Source organism: Neopelma chrysocephalum, unplaced genomic scaffold, assembly GCF_003984885.1.
Source record: "Neopelma chrysocephalum unplaced genomic scaffold, ASM398488v2 Primary Assembly neopelma1_101, whole genome shotgun sequence".
Classification (NCBI taxonomy): Eukaryota; Metazoa; Chordata; class Aves; order Passeriformes; family Pipridae; genus Neopelma; species Neopelma chrysocephalum.
Genome location: NW_020897764.1, coordinates 1,695,078 through 1,712,700, shown reverse-complemented (window position 1 = coordinate 1,712,700; position 17,623 = coordinate 1,695,078). Strand labels below are relative to the sequence as shown.

At 39.7% G+C, this 17,623-nt stretch overlaps 1 protein-coding gene across 9 annotated transcripts in view; it reads left to right on the top strand.

The window, feature by feature from the left end:
* Positions 1-17,617, top strand: part of ADCYAP1R1 (ADCYAP receptor type I) — a 141,809-nt gene extending 124,192 nt beyond the window's left edge. For 2 of the 9 annotated variants that reach the window (XM_027695493.1, XM_027695494.1), the window contains 5 exons: positions 4,859-4,912; positions 7,727-7,810; positions 13,729-13,858; positions 14,143-14,184; positions 17,273-17,617. In XM_027695493.1, the coding sequence (XP_027551294.1) occupies positions 4,859-4,912; positions 7,727-7,810; positions 13,729-13,858; positions 14,143-14,184; positions 17,273-17,482 (520 nt within the window). In that variant the 3' untranslated portion in view covers positions 17,483-17,617. The remainder of the gene's footprint in view (positions 1-4,858; positions 4,913-7,726; positions 7,811-13,728; positions 13,859-14,142; positions 14,185-17,272) is intronic. The other 7 variants (XM_027695496.1, XM_027695500.1, XM_027695498.1 and 4 more) reach the window with 7 other exon arrangements.
* The last annotated feature ends 6 nt before the right edge of the window (positions 17,618-17,623 follow it).

Here is a 17,623-nt window from a genome sequence, read left to right as displayed (position 1 = left end):
CTTTCATCCAGAATGCATCTTTTACATTCCTACACTGATGATGAGATTAGACCCAAAATTATGTCCACCCTGAAAGTGGTTTTGTTATTCCATGGGCCAGAGGGATATTCCAGAAGAGCAAATCAGTATTTATAGAAGAAATTCCACTCATGTCCAACGATACACAAGCACTTGACAGGATCTGATTTTGAAATCATGGATCACAAAAGTTATTTCTCCTGGTTACAAGATCACCCGTGGTGAATGCAATGTTAAAAAGTGTTCTGCTTCTGTTATTTGGAAATCCTTAGAAGGTGGCTTTTAGAGTGCAAGGCCACGTGCCTCGGCCTGCACAGGTGATGTCTGTGAGGTGCAAGCTGACTCCTCTTGTCTTCTGTTCTGCAGTGATACTGAAAAATAGGATGATTCTGTCTTTAAACACTGTTTTGCAAGTGGCTGTAGGATTTTTCTTATGGGTAGTTTCATGGTTTAAATGGATATACAGACAGAGGAAAGGATACAAGGCTGATTTTTGTGGTTGATGGAAGAGTTGATATTTTGATCTCTGCCTAACTTTTTTAAGAATTCTCTAATGGTGACTTGGAATTTCTGCTTGGCTCCACGATCTGTGGCAGCCTTAGACAGCAAAATTCCTTGTCCATGGGTTGTATACTAAAAAAGGAAAGCACAGAATTTTCCCCCCCATCTGTTACAAGAGCAAGCCATGAACTGGAAAAGAGCATTTTTGGATTAAAAGAGAAGCCACTAAAAGATGATCCTTCTCTGGAAAGATCAAGCAGTTGTTCAGGTTAGTGAGGGACAGAATAAAGCCAGGTTTTATCCAATAGTGCAATTCTCTTTTTTCCTATTTTTTTAAGGAGGCACAGTAAAGCTTGATGGGCTCTCACTTCTATCCAGGGTTGGATTAGCCCTAACAGCCTGTTTCCAAAGAGTTTTAGGCACCAAAAAAAGAACTAAATAGTGTCTTTAGGCTTCCCATTGAAATGTTAGTGTCATATCTCAGGAAATTTCAGATCCAAACATCTTTCAAAGACAGCACTAAACCATCATGGCTTGATTGCCATAACTGGTATGGAACAGAACTCCCAACATCCGGAGGCTGAAGCCAGTGGGATTTCTATGGAAGTGCTTACATCTGTTGGGTGCCTGTGTAAATATAGGTCTTTGCCTACGCATGTACTGTCTGAAATTCTATATATATGTATCTCAAATGGTTCCAGCATTGCTTTTTAAAAGACCGCAAATACTTTAGCAACGTGCACAATACAAAGCCTCTTTACTGTACCGGGAAAGTGGCTGCACTCAACTAAATTTGCTGTAACATTATAAATTTTGCCACGCACTTGAGCTCGCTGATTAGCAGAAATAAGGCAGCTTTTGTAAGGAAAATGTGATACAGACCTCAAATACGTTTCTGAAGTCACTGCACTTCGTCAAAGTGTATAACCTAATTTTGATCTGTATTGATAAGCTTCAGTTGTCATGGAGATCAGCAGGATAGGGAACATCCAGTGCCTGAGGCCATGCATCTTTACCAATTACCCATGGATGTGGGTGCAGCATCTTTTAGCAGAGTAGCTCGCTTGCTTACTGGGAAAGATAATGGTTTTGGAAATGGAGAAAAAATTTCAAAAGATTCAAACTGAAAATTAACTTGGGAATATCCAAATTAGACCATTCTGGCTGTTTGCCCTTTCCCTCCCACGTTGCTCATATTCTCCTGTTTTGAACACACTGTTAGACTGAAAGGGATAGATCTGAAAATTTGTTTCTCCCTCAGTCAGTTTGCACCTCTGATTCTTTGAATCAGTTACTTGGTGTAAAGACAAAGGTGGAGTTGAAGCAACTGGTCATGCCTTGGTTGTTGTGAGACTGCAGGAAATGGGGAGTAATTCTGATATCTCAGATCTTGAACATGCTTTCAATTTCCATCAAAGCTTGATGCACACCAGCATCCGTGGTCTTCCATTTAGTTTTTGCTGCCATTCACATTTTTGCCTCTATCATGTGAGAAGAAAAGAAGTTTACATTCCTCTCAGTGTCTCTGCTTCTCCTTGACATTGATTTATTGTGCCTCACTTCAGCAATTGGCAGGTTTCACATCCAGGGGGTTTAGTTCTACATCTGAGGAGTTATTAGGATGTACTCCATGCAAGGACACTGCCTGAGGTATGGAAGGGACAAGAAAGATGGTGCTGTCCCAGTGCACATGGTCTTTTGATCCGGAAAGATGAACTTCTTGTGAGGCTCTTGTAGCTAACGCTGTGTGTAAAAGGAAGTGTGTGGTGCAAAGCAATCAGTTTAATTTTCCAGGAACAAACTCTTCCTGCCTTGGAGTGTACAAGCACACTCTCAAAATCCACCAGTTTACAGTGGCTTAATATTGAATTAAGTCTCAGTGAAGGTGGCTTAATCAAATGTAAACCACCTCAAGACAGGACCAATCCAAAGTTGTGCCTAAATTTCACATCACAGCCTTAGTACCTCATTTGCTGCCTGCCTGTATCATTACTGAGAGATTCCCAAACTGAAATTCCTCTTTATATTTCCAATGAAAACACTGGAGTTGTTCAGCTGATTAAATGTCTGCAAGCCCAGGCTTTTTCAACAAAGGCAGCACTCTCTTTTTTTCATTTAAGAGGCTTGTAGAGATGGTTTATAACTTGAATCCTCGTCTGCAGCAATCTCGTGTGATATGTGAGGCAGGTGAGTCAAAACAGTGTAACTGAAGCTTCAGAGCTGCAAATTATATAAACTCAGTGTAGTTATACCAATACTGAGCTGACAGGACCAAAACCTGTCTTCAGTGCCTAAAAACCCACTTCTTGTGGCAGACTGTGACAACAAATCCTCTGTGGGTTTGGCTCCTTTGTTTTGTTTTGAGGACAATGAGCTAAATCACATTCTCAGATATTTATGTCTGCGTTTGGACGTGCACATTCTTCATTCCAAACACTAAAGCTACATTCAAAACCACTTTAAGAATCTCATTTCCAGTGGTACATTTTTCTCATTAAACATTCTATTGTCTGCTGCACCGCATTCACGTTCCTGCACTTCCAGCAGGATTATTCCACAGCCCATGACACGTATCTCTGGAATGGGAATAGCCCAGCTTAGTAAAACAGGACCTCCAGAGTTACTGCAGAGGAAGGATCAGGACATGTAACCTTGAAGCTACAGTTCATGGAAATATTCTCTTCTCCGCTTCCAGCTTTATTTTCTAGAGCAAAGGCAAATATTAAACTTTAATCTCTTCATTATTTGATCTCGGGGTGTAGCAATGGCTTTCTCCATCCTTTGATGTCCACCCTGCAGAAGTTAGCAAAGCCAAGAATGAACAGTGTAGACATAATTTTTGGCTCTCTTTGACCGTTCTGTTGCATCTTCAAGCCTCAGATCTGCTCAAACGTCAGATTTTTTGGGGCAAAAAGTTCTTGTCCAAGTTCATATTGGTTAAACATTCATTTTCAGCCAGAGCATTAATCTGTAAGCAGTAATTCACCTTCAGCCTCCAAGTTTGATGGTGTTAGCAGTGAAAAGCAGAGCTCTAGGTAACAAGGCTGAGAATTTTGGATTTCTTTTCAATCAGAGACTAGAGAAACAGTTTCCTTTTTTTTCTTTTTTTTTTCCATGAAGAGCACAACAGTGGTTGTACTTTTAGCAAGGCAGCACAGGATCCACACGGTTTAATAAGATAATGGTGCTGGGCTCCTTTCATAGTCAGTAGAGATCTACTCAGTCCAGAGAATTAAATTCTTAGTACAACTTATTTAATTTTTAAAAAAGATGTTTAAAACAGGTCAGGTAAATCTCAATTTATGGTCTGTTTCTCACCACTTACTGCAAAGCTGGCATGGGGTAACAAGGTGAAAAGCACCCAGATACATTGCTAACTTCAAAAATTAGATGAGGTGGAACTAAAGGACAATTTTGCTGACAATTTTTATTCTGTGTGTGGATGAGGGGGATCAATGACTCGACCTGCACATGGTAGGTCAGACCTGCAGTCACTGCAGTGGGATGGAATTGTGCAGTCTGTTTCCTGCTCACAGCACAAGTTCAGTTTTCCAAACTCTTTACATCTGATCTGTAAGTCCAGAGGGTTTGTGAATGTAGTTGGTGTATTGGCCAGGAAAGTCCGTCTTCAGGAATTCCTCAGCTACTGAGTAGCAAGGGGAAGTCTCCCGACCCATAGCAGTGTCAGCTGAGGGTAACAGTAGGTATGTGGCATAAATAATAGATTATATGGGTCCAATTTTCAATTTTCTCCTCTCTCTCCCATACAATCTTTCTACTCTCCCTTTGGTTAACTTTTTACTGTACTTTCAATACTTTATTTCATTGATTTGTTTCTACATTCCTTCTCCTCCTACTACATGGTGGCCAATCCTGTTCATAGTGAGGTTACACAGAATGACCCAAGCAGGGTGCAAAAAGATCCTTAATGAGGCACAGTTTTTATTTGCATGACTCAAATTCTACCTTTACTGTGTTTCCCAAAGGATTCCCTATCAGCATATTCAGAGACAAGCCACAAATTCTGTCATTCCCTGGGTGTCGGTAGAGACCTAACTTCAGAACCCTGACCATTTTCGTTATGGATAATGCAGCATAACTTCATTCCCCTGGGTCAGCATGTTCATTTTACTTCCCTTAAGTCCCTCTGAGAAACCCACAAAAGCCTTTAGAACCGAATTGCAACTATTTTTGCCTCCAGTTTGTGTACTCTCTCATTTGCATTAACGTGCCGGGGCCGTCAAGGTGTTCAAGTCTGATAAGGTGGCCTTCAGCCACATCGTACATCACTCATTGAATCCTGGGAATGTTTAACTTTTTCTTTCCCCTTCCACCCTAGCACCCTCCCTCTTCCTCCCAGATGCAGCTGCAGTCCATGCCCAGGACACGTGCGGTGAGACTCAGCTTGTTTGCCTTTAGCTGTCTCAAGTCTCGTATTTAATCTGAGCAGTCCAGTCGTCGTCTTATGGTCAAACTGGGAGCCCCGGGGCACCCCCGTCAGACACTGCACCCCGTGTGTCTGAGATGCCTCTTCCAGCTCAGCCTGGAAGTCCCTGTTCTTTCCATGACTGAGTGACTCCAAGGTGACAGCTCAGTTTAAGTTTGTCTCTGAACACGCAGAGTTAGACGTGACCGAATCCATTCTGTGTGTGCCCACAGAGGTCTGAGGATCCTGCCCTGATTCATGTAGTGTTTGGATATCCATAATCTCATTTCTATTAATTTTCTCTTATTTGTCTGATTTTTTTCCTCCTTCACATTCCTTTCTGGTTCCTGCCTCCTCTGTCTCTTCTCTTTTTCTCTCTCTCCTTCCACCAATGTCTCTGTTTTGATAATAAGTAAATAAAGTTTATTTATAAAGGGAGGAAGGAAAGAAAACTTCTACAAAATCTGTACTCTAAAGATTTTGGGACACTTTACAACATCTAACATCAGAGAGATGATTATACCTAAATTAGAAAGGATGGAAATAAAAAAACATTAACTCTCCTAAGAAGTGCTCACAGTTTTTCATCACAAGCCCGTGTGGAAATGCCCCCTCCTCAGGTGGGAAGCAGCACTTAATTCTTAGATATTACTTTCAAAATCAAGTCTGTCCTATTTGATAATTTTAGCAAATACCAAGTCCTGTCATGTTGGTCTGTTCACTAGAAAAAATTATTTAAAAAATCAATCCCTGTGAAATAAAACAGGGCACAAGCAGTAAACATGGGGGGGGAATTTTTTTCCAGATTTCCATGGCAACATTAAGTATATAACTGAAGAACACAAATCACTACAACACCCCATGACTAAGAGTTTTCAAAGTCATGATTGATTTTTAGATGCCTCATTTTCAGGTTTTGTGCCTGGAAATGCCTTCACAAGTGCTCCTTCTCAACACAGGCTGAGCAGCCCTCTTGTGGTAAAAATTGGTCTGAGAAAATGTGTTTCAGAACAATCAGGTGATAAAAAAAATGAGACACTCAGAATCCATAATCACTTCTGAAAGTCTCAGTCATAGTAACATTGAATTAACTCTAAAATTTCCCTCCTTGATTTTGATCAGTTTTAGCTGACAATTAATCCCCCACTTAACTCTGTGAAAAACAGAGATGGTTCAGAAATTTATCACAGAAGTGATGCTGCAAAAGGAACAGTCATTTTCATATTTACTTCCTGAGCATCATCCAAGAACTGAATTAATTTTACAAGTTGAAACACGATTACTATTCCTATTTGCTAGATGTGTGCATACCACAAATACTGTATTATTTCCAGCTTTTATACAATAATATTTAAGAGCAACACAGTTTTCAGGCTTTGATTACCAGAAAAGAAACAAAAAAAGCCCCTCTAGTAACAAGGATTGACTTAAAGGAGTTAAAAGTGGGGAGAAATTAGTATGTTTTCTGTTTTACTGTTTTACTGTTCAGCTTATAAGCTCCATCTTCCATCTATTCTTAGGTGACCACAAATCTTAGATTGTGCCTTTTAGCAGAGCAAGAGAGAGAGTTTGGTTTGTTGGAACAAAATTAGATGTTTACCTTGAAGGCAATTGCTTTAAAATTCATCATATTGTCCTTTATATTAATTGGAGATTGGTCAGGGTGCTCAGTGGTGTTTGGAGTGCTGTTCATCCCATCCTAAAGTGGACATCTAAAACAGTTTGGATATACCCTGGCCAATAACTGTATTTCTCTCTCAACTACTTGTTCTCTCTGATGATTCTCAAAGGATGAGGATTTCCAGTTTGCTTAGATATTCACACTGTAAACATCCAATCTTCCCTGAGGTGAATCCCACCAAAACAACCACGTGTTGAAAGCAAAACCAAAAATCTCCGCTTTAGAGTCGACAAGAAACCGCTATTTTCAATTTTTGTGTTTTTCAGCCCGTTGTATCAGTCATAAACTCTCTTACAAGATCCCTCCAAATGTCTTCCCATGTTTCAAATCACCTCCTTGGTGGCTGATTTAAATTAGCCCCTCTCTGGCTGGTTGTAAATGTGACCATCCCGTTCCCCACACAGCAGCTCTTTCTGGGATACAACATGTAGAGATCACGGTCCTGGTTACACAGTTTATGTACCTGCTGCTTTTGTGGCTACACTGCCTTAGTGTGTGGGACAAAAAATAAGTGGTACATCCAAATAGCCCTCCAGACTTGCAGTTTCCACACTGAATTCCCTCCCCACCACCAAGGAAGATGGGTGAGAAAGTGCTTTGGTGTCCTTACTAGTACCCTTTGCTAAAAAGAAGGGATCCACACACCCTGGGTGCTCACACACGAAAATGAGGAACATCTGATCCAACTTCATCTTATGCTGACCACCACCCTACAAGTTTATGTTCCTATCTGACTGTTCTCCACAAGCATGCAGTCGATTTCCATTGAATATATTGTTCTGTGACCCTCTGTACAACCCCCAGGCTGCAAAGGTCGTGTATATTTTGGATGCCTAACGCTGCCTTCAGGTCGTTCAGTTTTTGGCTTGTCCGTGAACCCAACACATTAAATCGCCAGCAAAAGCCGGTGCATTTTTAATTTATATTTTTTAATTTACATTTTTGCTTCAGTCAAGCAGCTGGTTTGTGCTGTAGCTCCGTTCTGTGGTGTCTGCTTTCCATCTTTGTGACGTGTCTCATGAAATGTGTTGTGAGTGACCTACCTTGGCCTGTTCACGAGATGCTGAAAAAAAAAAAATTGCTAATCTTGTCATATTTAGCAGCTGCGTTCAGAAATGCTACTGTAAGCCTAAGAGGGCTAACCAGCACTCTTGCAAGATGTCAGAACTATCAACCATTACCCTGTAAGTGTTCACACTCCTGTGACATTACTGTGTTTGTATGAGCATGTTGCAATTAAATGAATGGATAAGAGCGGAGGGGTAGCAAGCGGAGAGCAAGCATTCATTGAGTTCTTGTTGCATGGAGAATTTTTTTTGTTCTTGTTCTGTGCTTTTGCTGATGCACCACAATTGAGGATTTTAAGGTTATTTTATTTTTTTTTTAATTTTTTTTTGTACTTATGGCTGATGCTATTTATGGTTTGGGGTTAATAAATAGCTGCTCTTTATTATACAATACCTTCATGCTGAGAGGAAATATTTCACCTGAAAGTTTGCTAGAAAAACAAGGACAAGGCAAGATTGAGTCAGTCAGACTCTCAGTGGGTATAAAACATCTTTTATACATGGGTATAAAACTCAGTGAAGTTATGTTAGCAAACACCTAGGGGTGAAGAAAAGTTGAGATTAACCTAATATCAAAATAGTTTGTGTCTAGTCAGAAATCAGAATCATAGAATCAATAAGGTTGGAAAAGACCTCCAAGATCATCAAGTTGAAGTCATTGTCAAACACTTGTCTATTGAGAGTGAGGCATCCAGAAGAATGAGTAAATGCCATTCAGCCTAGAGAGTGTGAGTTAATCACTTTTCCATAGTCCACCTCACCCCTTGTTTCATACAAGAAGCCCACAGGTTGTCATGGATACATAGAATTTTTAAGGTTGGAAAAGACCTCCAAGGTCATCATCGCATTTTGTGTAGGTGAGGAATATCTTTCAGAGGTCTGTTGTGCAGTATGTTTTCTGATGATCTGCCTCCTGAATTTCACAGCATTTTTATAAGTTCAAATCAGCACTCTCAGAGATGCCCTGACACACAGACCCAGCACTCCAGGGCTTTGCTAAGGAATCCTTAGTAATTATTTTTCACACCATTAAGGAAAAGAGATTGTTTTGTAACTTAACTACAGATTTAGTTATGCCTTTTTAGCTAGAAAAAAACCCAGGAAAGTGAATTTTCTCAGTGATTTTACATCTCCTCAAGATACTTAAGAAACAGATCGATGAAGATGTTCAAAACATTCAATCAAAAGGTTGATAATGTGCAAATAATAAAAGCAGAGAATAAAAGAACAATTAGCATATTTATCTTCTACACTTTGAGAAGATGAAGACTAAGAGCAGTTAAGTAAAACTAGGACCTACATTTAGGAGGAGATTTAAGTTCACTGCTTAACTGACACCCTGATGCAGCACAGACTTCATGTTGAGCCTTTGCAGAGGAACAAATGTCATATTAAATGCAGTGTTTTAGAAAGATGGGACAGTGACAACTATCTGAGGTGAAATCCTCTGCCTGGTCAATGGCAAGGAGAGATCAGCCTAAACAGGAGATATTTAAACCTAATTTTTTGGTGTTAAAATATGGAAGTCTCAGTAAGCTTCCCTGTTTTCCAAGTCCTTGGTCTGAAGATGTGGTTTGTGCATGGGAAAATTAAAAAGCTGTAATCACTTGCTGTGTTTAGGTATTATCTCAGGGATTTTGGAAGTGATCCTACAGACCTAATTTTTAAAAAGGCATGCATCTGTCAGGGAGATTATTCAGATTCCTGAAATCATGTTAACTGTGATTACCATCTTTGTGATAAAATAGATACTTCAGTTTATTAAACATGAGCTATATCAAGCATTTCATCATTAATGCCAGCATGTATCTTCATGGTTTTCTCTTTATCCTTCTATCTGAAATATTGTCATGATTATTTTTTGCACATACTCACCACTGAGATGATGGATGTGCACATTTGACCAGAAAAAATTGGATTCCTATAATCTGAACTTCACAAGGGCAGCAATTTATGTGGCAAACTCAGTCCAGACTCCCTTTGTGGACAATGGGTAGATTTAGGATGTGATAAGAACTTCCTTAGGGGCAGGTGATTTGTCCTGGTGTGTAAGTGCTTCTTACTCTTCACAGGCAATGAAGGGAATGTAAATGTGGATTTAATTTAACTAAAATTAGATGTCATCATTGCAGATGTCTCATAGTATGAAGCTGATCAATATATACATAAATAGATGCATTCAGTGCATACCCATGTGGTTTACAACAGAAGTCACCTCTTCTTAAAGAGACACCTATAGCAGGCAAGAACTAGGCCTTAAAAGTGCATTTTTTTCTCCACATTGAATTTAGAGACATTATTTTAATAATTTCATAATCAATACCTACATTTATGTATGTCCCAACCTTGGTGAGATGAATGTTGCTTTACATGACTACAGGCCTTGATGTCTTCGTCCCAAAAGTTTATATTTGATCCAAGTGTTTCATTCAAGACTCAGCTTTTAAACTGAACAACTCTCTGACTTTAAACAGGCAGGACTAAATAGCAAAACAACTGCATAATCTTTCTTCAGATTCTGTGGTTTGGAGATCTTTTGATTCTTTGGGCAGTCTGTGATCTTTTGCCTCAAAGAAGTTGGGTGGTGAGAATTTCTGAGATCAGGGCAACCAAACTCTTTGCCAGAGTAAAAGTTACTCTTAGCTTAAGAGCACCCAGTGTCATCTCAGATCTTTTGTAGGTTACAGTGGCTTTTTTGAGCTACACAACTCTGCAGTGAGTCCAACAGAAGCAGCTGCAGACGTGGCACAAGACACATCCTCAGTGTAGTGGAGATACCTGGAACTGATGGGAGAGTAACCTCTAAATTGCCATCTTCACCTTTCTCTCAGAGACAGAAAGTAGAGTGACAATCCCAAATTTCCTTACTAAATTCCTCCTGGAGCTTCAGGTCCCCTGATTTAGAGGACACAGGTTTTTGATGGTCTCCATTCATTTCAAATGGCACCATCACACATCCAGCTCAGCAGTTCTTGCACTTGTATCTGCAGTTTCTGAGTCTGGAGAAGTATCTTCGTTACATCCCTTTCACCAGAGGTAGAAGAATCTATTTAGACCATTTAGAACCCGTTGGTCCTTGTTCCCTACTGCACAGTTGATCAAAATATTCTTTTTTAATCTGATGTGCAATTATTATTATGTTTAATCAGAGCATTAATTAGTCTTCTAGAAACCTGTTTTAAAATGTGGAATAGAAACACACTGAAATATTCAGTAGAAATAACTGGAAATTCTACTCAGCAGCACAATGTGATCTGTATTTTAATTTCAAATTCATGCCCAGTTTTGTCTTTTGTAATATCCATAGACACTTCAGTGCTTTCAATAAGTGTGGATGTACTGTGGAAAACTACAAACATGGTTCCTTCAAATACTGGTCAAAGTTAGAAAACCTTTCTACTTTCTTTTCCTGTTAATATGAAGAGATTTTTTCATAATTCAATAGAGGAGTGAGGAAAAACAGAGAACACCAATATCTGCATGTGTTTGTACTTTATGGAAAGGGCACATTCATAGCCAAACTATAGGAGAAAACCTTGTGTTAAAACTGATTCTAAGCACAATAACAGCTGAAAAATAGGACATCAGGCTCAACAAGAACTGAAATGCAACTTTTTTTTTTTTTTAATAGCTTTAAGACTTTTCTCTGCCTGATGGAATGTAAACAAGGCTTTCACTAGACCTTCTGGAGAATGTTGTCTTCTAAACAGGCAATTTAATTTTAACTGAGTGATTATTGTCCTCAGAACTTTCAGATCCATCCCACAAGTTTCTTGCCTCTCTGAAAAAGTGTGGAAAGAAAAGAGGATAAATATCTTTGGCTGTTACACTGCTGAGAATTCCACTGTCTCCTTTAACATTTTCATTCCCCATAAACTTACATGTTTCACAGAAATTACTTCATCTTTTTTCTTCCTAATCTTGAAAAAAAAATCAATTCATCATCATTTTTACAGTCATCAGTATCTCTCAATTTTTTCCCATTATTGAAATCTGCTTTTCCTCTTCATTCATCTTAATTATCTGTAAACTCCAGAATGTGTTACTTCTTACCTTTAATATATTTTCTTCATGACTTTCATGACAGTACTAAAGACAGCATTTCAAATAATTTGATCATGGCATTATACTTCAAGATCCTACAAACTAATTGTATGATTAATCAGGTGTAATTAGTGCCACAAAATTGACAATAGAAAAAGACTTCCTCTGCATCTTTCCCAAAATTAATCTCCCATGAGTGCAGTGAGGGAGAACACACTAATAGACAATTCTATTCTGACTTTTAGATCAAAACAACATTTATGCTTTTGTTATTGTTGGCATTAATTCTGAATATAAAGGATAACAGATTTTGAGAGATGATACTTCTTTATCAAGTTTACTACCTTTAATTTGATTTTCTTTTAATTCCACGATTAGTTTAAGGCACTTTCTTTACATCCTTTTTGGTTTATAGAGGTAACATTGTTCTATATACTTCTCCTCAGTGTTTCTTTTCATTTTCATTAACCATAGTACAGGTCCATAGAGAAAAAGGACTAGAAGGGACCCCAAAAGCTCTTTTAGTCCATTACACTGGCTCACTCCTGTACAGATTAATTTTTCTAGAGATCACCAAAGCTGAACACTCTGTATGATCACCAACCTATTTCAAGGCTGTTCAAGGCTTTTTTAAAAAAACTTTTGGCCAGTGTCTAACTTGATAACTCACAAAAACTGTGTTCTCTGGTTTTTGGGGTCTTTCACCAACCCTTGAGGTTTGGTGTCCATGAGACTCATGACTCAGACGTGTTCAGTGCAGTCTCAAGGCAAGAGTTGGGATGTATTTATCCCTGTTAGTGCCCAAAGTCTCACTGAGAGACACCAGCAATGCACTGATGTCCCATTTACAGGTGTTGGGGACAATATCATAAGTTCAGAGTTCTTGGAGATGTATTAAAAAAGTTTTCACTTTCAGTTTGTCCAACGCATCATTTTGGGTTATCACTGAGCATGAATTAGCAAATTCCAATGTGTCCCTACAGACAAAAGCAGAGTGAACATTCGAATTTTAAAAAGTGTGCAGCTCTCAGAAAAATCTTCACAGCTTTTTGCCTTCTTTTGTCCTCCATCTGCCTTAACTTACTTGATTGTAATCAATGACATTCTTCCCCTTTGAAAATGTCCTAGAGATTACTTTAGGTCACTTTGTTTAAAAAAAACCCAAACATTTCCTTATTTTTAAATCAACATTTACTTTCTCTCTGATTTTTTTTTTGCTGCTCAATCAGCAAATGGCACTGACCAAAACATGCAAGAGTCTTGGCTGGCCCCCTGTTTTTGGGGAATTTCACCAGTTAAGAGCTTACATACATTTATTTCTAGCCCTTTTATTTATATGTACATTTCTCTCTGAAACTTCTTTATCCTGAAGCAGTGGAAATTAGTTAAACAGTGGAATTGCACTTAGCTTTCTAACAGTATAAATGAGACCAAAATCAAGATCTTGAGGAATAGTCATGAGTATAAGAACAAGAACACACAGGATTTTTAGCTTTATTTGTGTGGCTGTTGGTTTTTTGGCTTTATTTGTATGGTTGTTTTAGAATTCTTTTGCTCTGCAGAAAAAAATTCACACACACACGCAAAAAATATAGAAAAAATTTGGTTTCAAACACTCCATGGGATTAAGGTTTATAATTGTTCTACTGTAGCAGTCTGAATCCTTTAGCAAGATTCCCCTCTCCATTTTTGGGCACAATAGGAAGAAATTCCTGCTTATAACAATGAAAATTAAAATAAGAGAACAGGACATTAATCACTATTAACGTGCTATTATTGTAGCAGTGTGGAAGAAGTGGGAGCAAACTCCAGTGTGTGTGAAATCACTCTTTGGGAACAAGCAGGAATGTCGTGTATTTGTTTGTATAATTCTGCAGTGTATGTATTTCCCATAAGTCAGTCAGCAAAACGTTTTATGCTTTCTTCTTTAATTAAAGCACAAGTTGATTATTGCAAGGCTGCATTAAAGTTCTTTCCCTCTGTTGTCACAGGAGGCTGGCTCGCTCCACGCTGCTGCTCATCCCCTTGTTTGGAATTCACTACACAGTGTTTGCTTTTTCGCCTGAAAATGTCAGTAAGAGGGAGAGACTGGTGTTTGAATTGGGACTGGGATCCTTCCAGGTGATTATCCACTGAATTCTGGTTTTGTTAGAATGAAATCTCTATTTTTTATTTTTTTTTTTAGATACTTTGCATGCACAGTTCTCAGAGTGTGTCCTTGTTCACCCATGTGGATGTTTTGTGTACTAGGATTTTGGGTTTGATTGGTTCGTTGCCTGTTTTAACTCCTGCTGTTTTGTGTTATTCCTTCAGGATTTAAATTACATTACATTAACTTTTTTTCATAAATTACATTATTTTTTGCATAAATTGCATTATTTTTTTTTTCTCTCCCATTCTCCCAGGGTTTTGTTGTTGCTGTTCTCTACTGTTTCTTGAATGGGGAGGTAAGTCTTTCAATATTTAACATCCCTCGCCCATCTTCCTCATTTCATTTCCTTGTGGGAGTGACTGCTGTCCTAAACCTTCCCTCCAACTCATCACCTGCCATACTACCTGATACCTTAGGCTGAATCTCACAATTCTCAGCAAAAAAAAAAAAAAGAAAAAAAAGAAAAAAAAAAGAGAAGATGTGTGATGTCTTTATTAAACCAGAATGTTGGCCATGCCAGAGATGATGGGCCAGATTAACACTCCCTAACTGGGCCTGGGCTGTAGTGGTCTCCTTGGAAATGTCACCCCAGGTTCAGAATTTGGCACTGGTTTTGTGGAATTTGGCACTGGTTTTGTGGAATTTGGCACTTGTTTCGTTTAACTTGGCACTGTTCTTGCCAGCCCACTCTTCCAGCCTGTTCAGTTCTCTCCATAACGTCACTCTTCCTTCTGACATGTCCAGTCACCACCCAGTTTGGTGTCATCAGGCAAACTGGTGAAAGTGCTTTGAACCCCATTGTTGAGATTGTTATGAAGATATTGAAGCACTGGCACAGGTTGCCCAGAGAAGCTGTGGCTGCCCCATCCCTGGAATTGCTCACATCCAGGTCAGATGAGCAACCTGGTCTAGTGGAAGGTGTCCCTGCCCATGATAGGAGGTGGAATTGGTTGATCTTTAAGGTCCCTTCCAACCCAAACCATACCATGGTTCTATGTTGAACAGTGTGGGGTCCAGCATCAATCCCTGGAGGACCCCACTAGTGATAGGGTATCAACCTGAGTAAAAAACCTTTCCCACCACCCTCTGAGTGTGGCCTCCTTCCCATCTTGCAGGACACCCACCCACTCCACATCTTGCCAGCTTGCCCAGGAGGAGGCTGGGGGAAATAGTGTCAAACCCTTTGCTGAATTCCAAGTTTTCACAAGTCCTTGGCCTCTCTTGCTGGCAGCACCCAAGTGTTGTCAGCTTCTTTTCTGAGACCTGCCACCTTCCAGCTGATCCCTACACACACACAGAGCCCAAGCTGTGCCAGAAACCCTCTCAGACCCTCCCCAGGTACCTTACAAGCCTCACACTCCTCTCAGCAAATGACAGCTGCTGCTGCTGCTGGTGTCAGCTTCCCACACTAGTTATTTTTTTTTTACTGATTCATCTGTTCTTATATGCAAATTGTGATTCCTCTGCCTTTGTTTATCGAGCTGAATACCTGAGGTTATTATTTTCTCAATTAATGGAAAAATGTTCCCTCCTCAAGGCTACCTTAAGAGGGATATCTGGAGTTCATCCATTTTCTCCACCACTGATACACATCTCTTGTGCAGTCCAATGGTAGTCTTCTTCTAAAACCCCTAGAATCACCTTCTTTTCTTCTTTCCAAGGAGTCTGAGTGCAGTAGGTGCTCTGTGCTTGCTCATCTCTAGCCTGCAACATCTGATTTCTAGTACAAAAGGTCTCAAACTCCTTGATCCAAGTGATTCCTTTTCAGATAACAACCTCCAAGCTCATCAAACAAACTTATAGGTCATCTTTACTTAGTCAAGGTGGCTTTGAAAGGCCCCACAGGGCTGTGAAAACATTATTCATAGCTCAGTCAGTCCCACTAGCTCAGAGGGTGAGATCTGGATCATGCCTTGTTGGAATTAATGGTTGTACTCAGACTTCATCACCTGGTGGTGTTGAATATCTAAATCTCCCACCTACAAGTGTTGCTGCATCCATTACCTTCCCTGAGTGCTAAAAGAACAGCCAAAAGGTCTTTTCTAAAACCAACCTGGAGATAAACACCTTCCAAAATAACAAGCACAGTCTGTCAGATTTCTTGGAACCCCTTGGAAGGAGTAGGAGGGTTGTTGTTGGCCAAACCAACACAAGCAGATTAATTAAAACCATTTTACCTCTCAAGACATCAGAGAATGGTAATTAAAAAGTGTCTTGTGCCTCACTAAATTTCTTAGGGCAAGAAAGGGTTCACCTTTGGTATATTAATTACACTGTTCAAGGTGCAAACACTATTTTCTATTTTATAGGGGTAATATAACTCCATACTCCATCTCATCTATTATTTATACAGTAACCAAAATAGGAATTTAGAGGTACTAGAAGGAGAATGCAAGTTTTCCCGTTGGATTTTTCTTCCCTGTAGTTTTTGCCCATACAGTTGAAGCACTTGTTTAGCATTTTGGGTTATGATGATCCATTTTGACACCTCTTTTAGTCCAGGAAAATCTAGTAATGACTGTTAGAGCCAAAAAGAACATCTTTGTCACAGCAGCTCATTGAAGGCTGGAAAAATATATTGGGAAAATCTCTCTACATACTTCCTTGTTCTTGCACTATTTCATTCAGAAATGTGCTACAGGCTCCTATCAGGAATAAGCAACAGACCAAGTAAATGTTGGTCTAAGCTCATGTGATTTTTCTTATATTAAATCTTACCTATATATACTCACATGCTCACCCAGCAGGATTGCCAGGAAGTTGGTGATGAATGAAAAGTACAAAAGCTATGGAATTATTTGCTTCTTCCCTAATGGAGCTTCTAACCACGGATTGTTTTGCTCCTGGTGATTTACTGTGGGTGCCCATAAAATACTCTCAAGAAAAGGAGGGTGTCACAGATGTCTGTCAATCCCAGAGCTGGTGTGTGCTTTGAGGTGATCTGAAAGCAGGAGGCAAAGTTTTCCATGGACACCCATCCATGAATGGCAGGCACAAGACAAGCTCCCCACAGGGACAGGTTGTTTCCCTACTGTCCAGTACCTTTTGTTTGCTGGTTTCTTTGGCTCCTTTTTATGTCTTTGATGAAAACAGGGTATTTTTTCCTTCATGTTGGAGTTAGTGCTGAACAGGTCTTTGTTCTTGGCACCTCTGGGCTGATCCTAAATTATCTGAAGCCAGAGACACAGAACCTGGGCTGTAATTCCCACTACACGCCCGAACCTCTTTCAGCCGTGGAGAAGCCACTTCAGATTTTGCTGAAGCGAGGAGTTTAACAAACAGCCTTAAAAATAGTTCTGTGGAATTGTGGGGTTTTTTCTAATCTTGATAATTTATCAGCATGTCCTCGAGCGGCGAAGTACATAAAAAATGACCTTTTGAAGTTTCTCCCTAAAGGTGCAATCAGAAATAAAGAGAAAATGGAGGAGCTGGAAAGTCAACCGGTATTTTGCTGTGGATTTCAAACATCGCCATCCTTCTCTAGCGAGCAGCGGAGTGAACGGGGGGACACAACTGTCCATTCTGAGCAAGAGCAGCTCTCAGATTCGGATGTCCAGCATAAATGCGGAGAACCTGGCGACATGAGCAGCTGAGGGAGCAAATCCGTCAGGAGCAAACCAAAAACCGCCCCTCGAAACAGAAAAAAAATATGAAACAATAGTTTTGGTTGTGGTGGTGTAGGTCTCCTTCTCCTTCTCCTTCTTCTCCTTCTCCTTCTCCTTCTCCTTCTCCTT